Here is a 13,908-nt window from a genome sequence, read left to right on the forward strand (position 1 = left end):
AGGGGGGCTGCCGGGATGAGGACTTTCGGTGCCGAGCAGAGGGAGGGGTGCGAGGTCTCCCTCTCGGCCGGCGGGGGCTGCAGATCGGGGCTGTTCCCGCAGCGCCCGCAGAAATCGAGACAGGAGCAAGGCAGACCCCTAAAAGAGAAAAAAAGTCCTCCAGACTACAAGTCTTCAGTCGCCAAACGTACTGAAAAGATGGAATTATTTCCTCTAGGGAACTCGAGTAGCCATTCATTTTTAACAGTCTATTGAAGAGTTCCCCAACGGATTTTTACTTTGGTAAATATTTCAGGTCGGGTTTCTAGGCACATCCTCCAGAGAAATTAAAAACAACAACGGAGACGCACACTTGTAATCCCCTTCCCTCCCCGAGAGAAAGCGGACGGGCGGAGAGGCAACAAGTGGCTCGGGGAGCGGCAGCTTCAGCGACGCTTTCCCGGCCCTCATTTCTTTAGAAGAAAACAGACTCGAAGCAGCGTTTATTCCCCTCCCAACCAAAATACACGACGGCGCGGCAGCCGCAGAAAGCCCTCCGGAACGCGGTGGCAGCTCCCGGGATCCTCGAGCCCTGGAAGAAATCCCGCAGTCCGCGCTCCGCACTCCCATCCCTGCACAAACCGCCCGGAGACTGCCGAGGTGCCTGATATAAAATTTATTGATCTCTCTTCGTTTGGAAGATGGAAGCAAACGAGGACTAGGGACAGGGAGAGGGGAAGGAGTGTTTCGATGACTTTTTTTGGGGGGAAGAAATCCGGTAAACAAAACTAAAACGTTTCTTCATCTGATATGTCAAAACATTGTTCACAGTAAAATTCACAAACCAATTTACATAAGTTTACAGTTTAAGAAAAAAACAAAACACACAACTTGCTATAAATAAAAGAAATGCGTTTGCGACCCGCACAGCTCTCTCCCACCTCCCCTTTTTTTAAGGAACAAAACACTAAATTTAGTTTAAAAAGTCGTGAAAGCTACAGATTGTAGATAAAAACCAAGCGAGGCTGGATAAGGTGGAAAGAACAAAACATTTAAGAAACACAACGATAACGTGAACAACTGAGTTTAAAACCAAAAGCCCGCCGGTTTGTTGTTTTAATTATTTTTTTTTTACGTCATTGCAACTCTAGAAATCAAACTGGAAGATGCAAGATCTTTTAAAAACTTTTAAGCGAATAAAACAGTGCCCAACCTAGCAGAAAACAGGAAAGAAGTTGCTGTGGTTTCAAAACTTCACAGCGGCTTCTAAGAGGCAGGAGTTGTGCTCTATTAAAATAACAGCGTCCTCATATACTTATTGTTGTACAAAAAAAAAAAAAAAAAAAAGAAAAAAAATGAAAAAGGACACAGCTAACGGATTTCCTTTTTAAAATTTCTCCAAAGTTAGTATTAAGTCTGCTAAGCCGAGCAACACTGCCGTACATCCCGATGGAGTCAGGGCGCGGTGGTGGGGTTAGGGATTAAGACGGGGAGCCGTCCTGAGCAGCCAAGTTTATATGTGAGTTAGTGGTACGGTACCATTCACGCCAGTCCCGGCACTCTGGTAGTGCTGGTGGACGCTGTGTAACCTGCTGCCCTGCAGGGAGGAAGGGTCTGTGGCATCCCCCCCCGGGGGTAGGTACATGCTGATCATATCCCGCAGGTCTCCCAGGCAGGCCCTCTGCGAGTGGGAGGTGATGGCCGGAGGCGGCGAGCTGGGCTCGGATTTCACCACCGAGCCCATGGAGCCCAGGCTCATGGCCGTGGAGGGCTGCTGGCCGTAGGCGGCGGGGGACATGCTGTAGGTGGAGGCGGCGTTCATGTAGGTCTGGGCCGTGGACATCATGGGGCTGTACTGCAGCCCCGTCATGTCGTAGCGGTGCATCTGCTGCAGCTGCGGGCTGTTCATGCCCGGGTGCTGGCTGTAGCCGAGCTGGTCTTGCATCAGCGAGTAAGCCCCGTTGGTCCAACCGTTCATGTGCGCGTAAGTGTCAATCCTCTGGCCGACCCCGACAGGGCTGCTTACCGCGTTGCCCCCTCCCGGGGCCAGCAGATTGCCGGGTAGCGAGTATTTGTCCTTCTTCAACAAGGTCTTGGTCTTCCTTCGGGGCCGGTATTTGTAATCCGGATACTCCTTCATGTGCACGGCCCGCAGGCGCTTGGCCTCGTCGATGAAAGGTCGCTTCTCGGCATCGCTCAGCAGCTTCCAGTCGGCCCCGAGGCGCTTGCTGATCTCCGAGTTGTGCATCTTGGGGTTCTCCTGGGCCATCTTCCGCCGCTGGCCCCGCGACCACACCATGAAGGCGTTCATGGGGCGCTTCACCCGGTCCTGGTCCGAGCCGGCTCCCGCCCCGCCACCGGCTCCGCCGCCTCCCGCGCCTTTCCCGTTGCTCCCGGGAGCGGGGGTGCCCCCGGCGCTGCCTGGCGTGGGCTGCGGCGTCTTGATCTCAGTCTCCAGCATGCTGTACATGGCCGGAGCCGGCAAGAGGTGCGCCAGGGCGGCGGGCAGGCAGGCACCAGCGCGGGGAAAGGAAGTTAAAAACAAAAAGAAAACAAAACCAAACAAACAAACGAAAAAAAGAAATAAAAAGGAGAGGAAAGAACCGGCCTTGGCAGCTGCTGCAGGAGGAAGTTTTTCTGCCCGATGGGCGGATGCGCCGCTCCCCGAGGTGGTGCTGCTGCGGGCGCGCCTGCTGAGCGGTGCGGAGCGCGTCCCGCGGGCAGCGCCGAGCGATGCGCGCACCAATCCCGGGGGCATTTGATTGACGGGCTATAAATGAGCGGGCGGCAGCCAATCAGCGAGTGGTTCCCGACAGCCCCGACGCCGGTAACTGACCAGCGCGGGGGGGTAGGGGGGAGCCAAAAAGTTGGCGTTTCGGGGCTGCCGCTGCAGGACACCCCCCCCACCACCCCTCCTCGCACCCCAACTCCCAACCGCGTCCCCGAGCGCCGCTCCTGCGCAGCCCCTGGGCTCTGCACCTGCCTCTGGGCTGGTGGGACAGGGCAGATCCGGGGCTGCGAGGTAAAGAGAGGCCGGCGGGGCTCCCGCAGCTGCCAGCTTTACCGCGGGGGAAGGAGCGAGCCTGGGAGCCCTCCGGGGCCGAGGGGAGGAGGAGCGGGGCGGGGCGCTGTGCTGCAAACCGGAGCCGTGCGTTTGCCGGGCACAAAGAGATTTGGGGCTCCCGGATGGATGCATAGCCCTGTTGCCAAGCCCGGAGAAGCTGTCTAGAGACGGAGCGAGCCTGTGCTGCACTGACACCCCGCACACCCCCAGAAGCGGATGGAGGGGGGATTACGGATTGAGCTATCCCCCTCCTGAGCCCGCTTCTGGGGGAGGGTCCTCACTGCATTGCCGGGACCGGGCACTCCATCCCGGTGGGAGACTGGCTGCCCCGCGGGACCGAGGGGGACCAGGTTGGCTGCCGGCAGGGCTCTCCCGGCCGTTCCCATCTCTGCCCACCCCGTTGCCACTTGAATTTTTCCACTCGGCTGCCCCAAAGAGAGCGGGGGGAGGGAACGGCACTTGCAAAATCCCCAAGTTTCATGGCAACAGCGAAGTTTCCTCTGTGTGGAAAGAAACTTTGGCGGAGAGTGTGAGTGGAGCGGAGCTGACTGGAGCTGTCAATCACGGGCTTCCCATTCGGTCCCTTCCCTCCCCTTCCCCTTCCATCTTTTCTCCCTTCCTTCCTTCCTTACTTCCTTTTCCAGAAGCACGGACACCCGCACCTGCACGGACAGGGCCGGTAGCCCTTTGGAAGCACCGCGGGCACAGACCTACCCAGCCCGTTTCGCCCTCCCTCCGCGGAACAGGGGAAAAGACGGGACGCGCTGCCCTGTCCCTGCTCTTCCTCGTTCTCCCCGTGCGCCCGGTTCTCCTGGCCGGGAGCGCAGGGGCAGGAGAGGCAAAGGGAGCCTGGAGCCTGCTCGGAGCCGCGCTGGGACAGTCCCGGTACCGGAGGAGGTGGGCACCACCACCGCAGTGGCTCTGAGCAAACTGCCCCGCCGGTGTGGGGCTCAGGGGAGGTTCGGTGGGCTGGAGGTCGGGATGCGTATGGGCATCACGTCCCGTATTGGGGAGTCCGGCCCGGCGAGAAGGGATGCTGACGGCGCAGCTCCCCTGGCTTGAAACCGTTGGTGTTGCTCCAAGGAGAAGAGGGCGAGGATAACGACGGTAATCAATCCCGGGAGAGAGGACGCATCGAGGCAGGGCTCCGGGTTAGACCCGAAGGCAGAGTCCCAGCCGGTGCCGCCGTGTTACAGGCGCCGGGGAGGGGGGGACGGCCCCGTGGCTCCGCGCAGCCCCGCTCAGCGTCTCCCGAGCTGCTCGAAGCGGCGAGGGGGCCCGGTGGGGATTTTTGCTTGAGAGGATCCGAGCGCTACCGTGATTTAGGAGTTTAAGGCGTCTCTCGTTTTGCACGGATTTCTTTCTTGATTAAATCATCTGTTGAACAGAGTCGAAGGGGGAAATCAATCCCACTTGCGACGAGCTCTGGTGTAGTCAGCAGTTAGTCTTTGGTTTTGTTTGTTTTGCTGCTGCTGCGTTCTCGGGTGGAGGAAAAATTTTGCAGCCCGAAAGGACAGAGCGACAGAGGAAGTTGTTTCGGGCGGTATCACACTAGAAAGCACACTTCGGGCGGAGTTCGCTCGTAACTTTTGCAACGTATTGGAAAACTTTCAGACAGATGTAATTAACCTCAAACCGCTCCAGTCGAGGTTTAAGACGTGCCAGGCTTGGGCTGGAGAGCGGACTGATATATATCCTGACAAGTCTTTGAAATGACTACGTAAACTTTTGTTGGAGGGACTGAACGCCCTTGCATGCAGCGAAAAATGAGGAGGCACGAGGAATTAGCGGACGTACTGAAAGCCCTGTGAACGACCTTTCCTTCGATGTTGAAATAAATATTACAGAGCTAAGTTTCAGACTCCCACTTTGTCTTCCAATTTGTCTTTGTGCTGCCTGAGACTCCAGTTATATCATTTTTCCCAAAGGTCACGCTATTTAACATTTTAAGATCTATATTATTTCAAAGCAAGACAAAGTTTCTCTTGAAACATCGCTAATCTCCTTGTAGATGAACTGAACCTGACAATAAAAAAGTGAGTGGAGATTCATGTATTTCCAGGGACACGCTTCTCGAACGCCTCTGCCTCGGCATTAGTGATGGGTGATCACAGAAAACACTTAGTAGGATTTCTTGAGCCACTTCGGAACCCGAGAGGGGAGGCAGAAGCCAGCTTCTCTCCCAGGCTCGGGCACAGCCTCGCAGGGCTTCTTTCACCCCACGGCTCGCAGCAATGCCTGCAGGGCCGGAGGGAGGAGATGGGAGCTGCTTCTCCCTCCCCAGTATGAAAAGTGCAGACGGCGGGTGGGGCCCGCAAGAGTAAACGCTGCTCCCTCGAGTTACCTGCAGAGCGCTTTGAAAGTTCCGATCCCACCACACCCTTGGCAGCCACGGGCGAATTCAAGCCTCCGCCTGCTCCTTGCTCATGCCCGTCCCGGGAAAGGGGATGGAGCTTGCGGAGCTGCTGTGAAGTAGGGAAAGGGCATAAGGCAGGACGGGACAGACAGAGCAATAATAGGGCGGGGGGAGCCTCTTGCCTGGAGCCAATTTTTCTTAAATTCCCTCCCCGGCAGAGGCTGGAATTGGGGGAGAAGGGCTTGTCCTGAGCCGGAGAGCCCCGTGTGGCTGGTGGGGGTCGGGGAACACTCAGGGTTGTGTAAATACGATCGTCAAAGGCAGAAAAACCTACCTTTTTTTTTTTTTGTGTCTTTCTTTCTTTTCTCTCCTTTTTTTTTTTTTTTTCTTTTTGGTGACATCGGAGCGTGAAGCGAAATCAGGAGTTTACAGCACAATCCAACTTGGACGCGAGAGAAACCCCACGGCTGAAAAGGCACATTTGAAAGGGACCGGCTGCTTCTTACACAATCAGCGCTTAATAAGCAACAGCCATTAATATATGTTAATTGCAGCTCCAGCAGAGCTTGAGGGAATCTTGGAACCGTGTCAGGGAGGATCGCTGGCTTTTGAAGAATAACGCTACGCACCGAACCGGCCCCGTTTAATCCAATTATTAGAACATCCCCTCTGGTCTCCAGCCCAACTCCAGACCTTTTCTCCAAATGCTTTTTCTCCAAATTTGCCCAGACAAGGGACCTCGGCACTCCTTTCGTTTGGACCCTGCTAACCCTAGCTAAGGTGGTCCACCGAAAATGCCCAAGTTTTAGCGATGCTTAATATAAAAGTTGATGTGCTTTTCTGCTTGATCCCTGTTCTAGGCTGAAATTCACGTTCTCCCCTAGAAATTTCCAGTGTGGAAACGTGGCTAAATGCATCATCTCAGGCTGGTTCTCCCGCCCAAGCTAGTAAGGAGGTTTTTTTATTCCCCATTTAACTGTGTCATCTCGAAAAAGAAAAAACCCTAAACAAACCAGCTCGAGGTTGCCTGCGGGGCTGGACCGACCTTCCAGCCCAGCGAGGGTCAGAATAAACCATTAGTTCCGACAAACGAACTCCAGCTCCTTCCCCAGCCCTTTGCCGCATGGATATCGATGCTGCACTAGAGGCTGCAGCTGTCCCTGCTCCTCCCATCTACAGGAAAGCCAGGGATACTTTTGGTGACATCATTAAAAATAGCAACATTTAAGAACAAAAATCTTAACTCCGTGGGCAAAACCCGGGCAGCGTCTTTTGGGTACAGATCGATTCCTTTGAACTGAGCCTCCTAGTGCATTTATGAGGCAGCGGCGAATGTTGTTTTTAATCACTTTTCCCCCCTCAGCCGAACTTTTATTTGGCTTCTGACAACAATAGCGGGCTGCAAACAGACCTCTCGGAGCGCCCTCTGAATAGACCCTTTTCGAGCTCGGGTTGTTTCCACCACCACAAAAAACAACCAGTAGCTCCGTTTCTTAATTGGGTTGTTCCTGGCTCTCGCTCATTCAGGTGTTCGCGAGGAATTTGTTTATTAGCCTTTGACAAACAGCTCCTCCTGGCAATCGCCTCATGGGGTTGGCTTCAGCGGGAGCGGAGGGATGCGGGAGGGGGGGAAGGGGGTGGAAAAGAAGGGCATTGCTAATAAGGACTCTCTCCATCTCCAAGTTACTAATTAACAGAGTTGTAGAGGGGACCACCAGCAGAGGACAACTTATCGAGGCTCTCGCTGCGGAGCCCCGAGAAAACGATAGATTTGGCTTGTGTTTTCACGCGTAAGGGAAAAAAACAAGCACGAAAAGTGATGCCAGAGACACAGCTGCCCCCTGCCCAGGCGGCTAATGCGGGGCAGGCTGTGCCTGACTGGCAGGAGCTTCTTTCCCCAAAGCCAAGGCATTAATCGGAACTTTCTGCAAATTCCCTTTGCTATTACGGTACCAACAGTTCAATAATCCCCAAAGAGTTGTCAAGCCCTGGAACAGGCTGCCCGGGGAGGTTGTTGAGTCACCATCCCTGGAGATATTTAAAAGACATATAGATGTGGCTCTTAGTGACATGGCTTAGCAGTGGACCTGGCAGCATCAGGCTTACAGTTGGATTCTGCTATCCTAAGGGTCTTTTTCCAACCTCAATGATTCTATTATTTTCTACCATCCTGACACCTCAGCTCCCACATGGTCCATTCTTCCCAGCCTTCTGCAGCGGAGGAAAGAGCACCGGGAGCTTCCCAGCCCCGTTACTTGTTGCGGTGCTTTATTGACTCTTTCACCGGCGCTGGTGACAACTGCGACATCGCTGCACTCCTTCTTCAATAAAAAAACCCAAACTCAATCATCTCTGTTTTGCCCATCTAAAACTTTGTGAATCCTTCTTACAATGTTTTCTATACAGACCCAGTAACCCACCTTATTTGCTGGTAATGATGGTCTAGGCTCCTTTTTATGAGTTAGATTAGGAATCAGGCATTAATTGCAAAACTCGAACTTGCTAATTAGCTGCAAATAAACTGTTCATTAGTGGCAAATTAAAATCAAAACACACCTTATTCCTACTCTCTGACATCCAATTTTGAAGGCACATATTGTTTCAAAAGACGTCCTGTATCACTGGCACAGCAAATTGAGATCCTGAAAGGTTTCTCTCCAGGATAAATAATTAAAATATATTCTACTTTAATTGACATTATAGAGGAGACAAATGAGGTTTTCCTTTTAGAAAGAAATAGCAGTTTCTAAATAAAGCTTTGCAGGCTGCAGAATGGAGGTTTCAACCAAATGAATAGTCATTACTACCTTTTCAATGATGTGGGCCTTTTGATCAGAAAAGAAATTAGCTCTAAAGGACAGACAATAGGAAGCCTGCCCTGCAATAGGAAGAAAATTAGATGGCTAAGGCTCTTAACAGCACCTATTTCTATAAACCATGGAGCTTCTTGCTTTTCAATTACAGCTGTTCATTTCATATAAGGAAAGTGAAAAAACAGAGGGGGAATATAAACTCTTGTTGCACCAAAAAAAAAAAAGCAAACCAGGGCAGGCAGTCTAGCTCCACATTTCCCTTTTTAAAATTACAATCAGTTAACTAATGTTACATATTTTATAATACCAAGAGTATCCAGTATAGCATTCTGCAGGTCAAACAAGCAATGAAAACGGACTATATTCAGTAAAGAAACTGGTAAAACATGAGGAACTTCAAGTTAGGTAGTTGGATTTCTCCACTGAACACCAAATAATATAGTTTGCATATGCTTCTCATTCTTGCCTGCATTTTCAGTGAAAATTAAAGAAGGCTGAAGAACTCGAGGAAAACAAAATGCTGAGTAACACTGCTATCTCTTGGTTACAGTAAAAAACTAACTCCAGTTCTTCTGAATTTAAATGAATCTTCTTTCATTTCACTCAGGGCTGAGAGATTATTTCAGACATTCTCACCACGTTACTTCTAAGTCATACATCTCAGCTATTTTAGAAATCACACTCTTACTTCTAAAAGTTAACATTAACTTATTGTGTAATAACTTTGAAATATGAGTTCTCTTCCAAATCATTTCGTTTGGATATTATTTTTTAACATTGTTATTTCTACTTAATGTAAAACTAATACAACATTTTTTACTATTATGAGATATAAACATAAAACCCTATCTTTCTTCCTTCACTATTTCTCCCTAGCCATACTTTTATGATGAAACTGTAACAGTAAATTTGTTATTAGCCATAGAATATATATTGTAATTAAAAAAAACTTTTCAGTGATGATTTCAACATAAAATATTCACAAAGCTTTATCATAAGCAAGTCCATTTCTCATATTGACTCAGTTGGACTATAGATCTCTTTAACAAATAACATATAATCACAGAGATTCCCTCTCTTTATTTTTTTCATTCTTTCTATTTGCCATTTATTTTTTTATCTTTCTTCAGTACTTTCTCCTTTTTCTTTATCTTTCTCTGCTCTCCCTGTTGTACTATTTGTTTAGAAATAAGGTTATATGACTAATTCAAAGGGGTGATCAAATACATATGATATGTTTCTGCTACTATAAGATGTTTTATAATTATCAATTTCACCCTCAAACAAGTAAGTGTTCAATAAAAATTACTTTCCTTGTTCAGAAAACTAAATCACATTTGTCTCCTACCTAGAAATGATTTAAATATGAAATATGAGTGACAGCTTTTTATTCAGTGCCTGTATCCTCCTTCACTCCTGCTTTAGCCTTGTGGTATATAGAAATAAACAATAAGAAATAGTTTAATTTGTTAAGAATGATTTCCTCAGTCACAAAGTCGAGTCACTGATGTCAGTATTTGAAGTAATCTCCCTCCTTGAGAGTAGTTAGAGGATTATGATTAATGCAAGTCTCTCCCCTCACTTTTTACTGCCACAATACTTCCACTTGTTTTGTAAGATCTCAATTAAAATTTAATTTTATTTGAAAGTAATTTGTTTGGGAAAAATTACCCATACTAGCTAATGGGAAAAACATCCCTCCGTGCAAATAGGTGGCTCAAGTGTCATTGAGACTTCTGCATTTTGCTATACAAAACCTACATAAAGATCTGCATCGCTGTGGAGATGAAGGACTTGGGAAAACCCTGTACTGACACTGCAATTCTCAGTCCAGACCTCCCAGCAATGTTTCACTTCTGATAGTATCTTCAGTCCCTGTAAACAAAAGAAGAGTAAAGAACTGTCTGCAGGAGAACATGTGAATCTAAACTGACCTCGACTCTCAAAATCTGAAAATCTCAACTAAAATTCTTGAAGTATCAGAGCAATGGGGTTTTGAAGCAAAGTTCTACAAAGAATAGAGAAGTAGGAACCTAAAGAGCTGAAAACTAGAGTGATATTTGTGAGTGGGAATGTGTTGGAGGGGTTGAACTTGATTGGATCTAAGGGTCATCAATACATGCTCAGCATTAGTAGAGAGATGTTTCAATTCCTTTAGCCTTCCCAGTCCACCATAAAGAAGACATGGCTGACCAGAAGAGTAGCTTAAGATCTGAAGATCCTTTCTGCTCTTTTTTTTTCCTAACATATAGTGATAAATGAGGGCAATATGTGTTCCACAGCCTTTTGTAAAGCAAATATATACATCCATCATAGATATAAAAGAACAGAAAGACAGAAATAGAACTCAATGAAGAGTCAGTCATTGTATAGACTTTTTTTCATGGATCAAACATGTTTCTGACCTGAACATGAGTCACAAATAACTACACTATTTAAATCAATATTCAGCACTCATTCTCTATTTCTCTAATAGCTCAAACCAATTACCTGATATTGAAGGTATCTCCCAAGAACTGCTCAATTCCCTGTCTTGCTGAACAGTGCAAAGACTCACTACTAACCACCATCAGAATTCTCTATCTCTGCTTACTTATAGATGCAATGACTCCTTAGGGCTATGAACAACAGAGCAAGTGCGCTCAAGGTTCTTCTTATCTGTGTTAGTGGTCAAGCTCCTTGCTGACCCTGTAGGTAACACCTCTTCTCTTATTAGGGCAAGTACAGTAGGCACTTGTAGAGGAGGAACTTATGCAATGGTACAGTCAAGGACTTTCAAAATAGGCATTTCAAGGCCATTTTTTAAATATCTAGAGCAACACAGTGAATCTTGATGCTAGCGCACCCATCAACCATCTTATCCAAAGAATCTGATCAAAACCCAGTTCTCCCTTATTAAGAGGGCCTTTTGATTCCACTAGATTGCCTTCTTCAGACTTATCAGGAACACGTGCAGTGTAATTACTGGGAGTTGGTGCTCATTGCTCCATGGGACAGTGATAAAGTACAGGAATGTAATGTGCTTCCAAGTGGATTAGAAACTGGGTCTGAATGTGGGTGAGGATCTCAGGACTCTCACCATGTTAGAAAAAAAGAAACAAACCCCACCAAACACAACCTTATTTTGGCAGAAGAAAACAAAAGGCTTCACAGTGGATGTAGCATGAAGAGGAAGAGGGGATTTAGTATGCAGTCCTGAGGCTACTAACTAAAGATGTTAGGAAGTAAGGAAGGGGATGCTGTGGGATGCAGGAGAAGCTACAGGGAGAAAAGACTTCAAAGGGAACTATTTAAGTGTCAGAGAAGGGAAAACAGGTGGGAGAGCATGCACTTTGTAGGGCAATTTATGACCTCTGTAGCATCGTTTGTTTCCTTTTTGTGAACTTTTCCTGTTGTCAGCTACCACAGTGGTTTAGCATGAAAATGCACAATCAGAATTAAGCAACAATAAAACCTCCGAGTTTAATCATTTTCCATTGATAACTGTTACATCATGACTGTAGATTAATCAAAGAAAGGAGTGAGCTTGAATCAGATACTAGTTTTTTAAGTCTTACTACCTTACGCTATGGAAACATGCACACTTCCAGATTGAAGGCTGATGAGAGACCTGCTGGATTTAGACAGAATTGATGCTTATGCTGTTATAGTTTGCTTAAAAATCTTAGTTTGAAGATTAAGATTAAAGCCAAGTTTCACTGTTCCACTGACATGCTTTAAACTTCCTACTTTAAAAAAGCACAAGATGGCACAGAGGGAAAAGAACAAGTCAAAAGAAAACCCTTTATCTCTAGGTTTTTGGGTCTCTTTCCAAAAGGCTACCAAAAAAACCCTCCCCACAAACTGTTGGTAGATGTTGCTGGTGTATGTACAAGGAAATTCTTGTTTCTCTTGTTCTGTACTCATTTTTGCATCTTCAAGTCTTCAGTAACTTGCAATTATAATTCAGTCATCATGAACTTAATGTGGTAAGAGGACTGTACATAGCTCTTCTGCTCATAAAGAGTCCTCCAGATTAAATTGCCAGGAAAGTGTGGATAAAGAGGTCTTGGCTTTATGCATACTATTACATTTGTGATGAAGTAGAGGACTTTTGAGTTGAAAAACTTGCTTATCAGGCATTTCTCCCTATTCCTGTGTTAACATCACACATGTAAAAAAGCAACGTTTCTACATGCAGAATTATACCAGAAAAATTGTTGCTATGATATAAAGTAGTATTCAGATTTTCCTTATCATTTATCAGCTTCTGACCCTCCTATCTCTATAAGTCTTTCCAGTCTTTGTTTTTCATCTCTTTAGAGGAAAACATTTGAGCTGTTTTCTGTGGGACTATTTAGACAACTATCAACATGAACTATTTATTTATAGACTAGAAGAAATACCTGACCTCGGGCTTATTGCCTAGAATAGAGCTGAAATGGTTATACTAATCACACGGATGTCTCTTTTTTTTTTGTCAGCTATAAGCTTGCAAAATGAAAGATTTTTTTTCTTTTTTCTTATTGTGCTCACAGCATCAGGCCAGGTCATGCATGTTTGTTCAATAAAATATTTCAGAACCATGACAGTTACAGCTTATATATCTAAAGGTCACATAATATCTAAAAGATGATGATAACAGATACTTGTAAGACACTTCAGTTTTTCACGTTATGCCCGTCATGTCCACAAAATTCTAGTGTTTACAGATTGATAAAAATGTGTCAGGTAGAACAGATACACATATACACACAGTGCCACACATTGGAGTCACAATCACTGAAAAATTATAAGCAGGAACAAGATGAGAATGGAAAATTTCATTGTACATTTTTTTTATGTGGTAATTGTGACTGAATCAGGATTCTCACTTAAATGATAGTGAAGTTGTAGGCTAGGCACTATACAGCATAAAGCCTAGCTTATTAATGTCAGAAGATATTTTGTTCTTACATTATTTTCACCTAGAATTAAGGTAATATTATACACAATTATAAGACTTTCCCGGTAATTTTTTTCTGCAAACAAATCAGTTTGCATTATAATTTCTAGAGTTGGAGGTGTAGGAATAGGACAAGTTTGAGACGACTGTGCTTCTGGGGAAAAGGTAGCTAAAGACACCCATTATCCAAATTATAGACAATAAGGTACATAGTCTTCAGGATAAATTATCTATTGGTATAAATTTCACAATGTCATTATACCACTGAGTTTACTGCACCTGCAACTTACAGCAGAAGAAAATACAACCTACTGCCTTTCTTAGAAAACAGATAAGTAGTCCCTTTATTCTGTCATTATAAAACGGATGGAAAAATGATAATTTAATTCTCCGAGGTTCACATTGATGCTATAATTTTACAAATGGTTTCAAGTAGCTTATTAAAACTAGTTAAATAAAGAGATGTCTCCACCTGCATATTTCCCATGAACATAACATGAAAAAATAAAAACGTCACACATGGTATACTTTCAGTTTCTTGGTCTGAATTCTGTGTAACAGGAATGCTGTCTTGGACGTTAGTCCATCTGATAGACTAGTGCAATAGGTGCAATAATTTGTGAAATAACTTCTTTCTGAAAAAAATAGATGTGTAAAATGGAAATCAGATAAATTACTACAAAAAATTGTAGAAGACCTCACGAGAACAGGATTACACACAATAAGGTAAAACCATTTGAGTACAGATACCAAGGTAATATTAGCAATACAT

At 46.0% G+C, this 13,908-nt stretch overlaps 1 protein-coding gene across 1 annotated transcript; it reads right to left on the reverse strand.

Moving 5' to 3' along the window:
- Positions 1-648: 648 nt before the first annotated feature.
- On the reverse strand, positions 649-2,980 carry LOC104066255 (transcription factor SOX-3). The gene has a single exon (XM_009568833.2). The coding sequence runs from the start codon at positions 2,735-2,737 to the stop codon at positions 1,493-1,495; it is 1,245 nt and encodes a 414-aa protein (XP_009567128.2). The 5' UTR covers positions 2,738-2,980; the 3' UTR covers positions 649-1,492.
- Between the last annotated feature and the right edge of the window lie 10,928 nt (positions 2,981-13,908).

Source organism: Cuculus canorus, chromosome 10, assembly GCF_017976375.1.
Source record: "Cuculus canorus isolate bCucCan1 chromosome 10, bCucCan1.pri, whole genome shotgun sequence".
Taxonomy (NCBI): Eukaryota; Metazoa; Chordata; class Aves; order Cuculiformes; family Cuculidae; genus Cuculus; species Cuculus canorus.

Excerpts from the sequence above, each read along its gene's own strand:
- LOC104066255 (XM_009568833.2), bottom strand. The coding sequence starts at position 2,737 with ATGCCCCCGGGATTGGTGCGCGCATCGCTCGGCGCTGCCCGCGGGACG.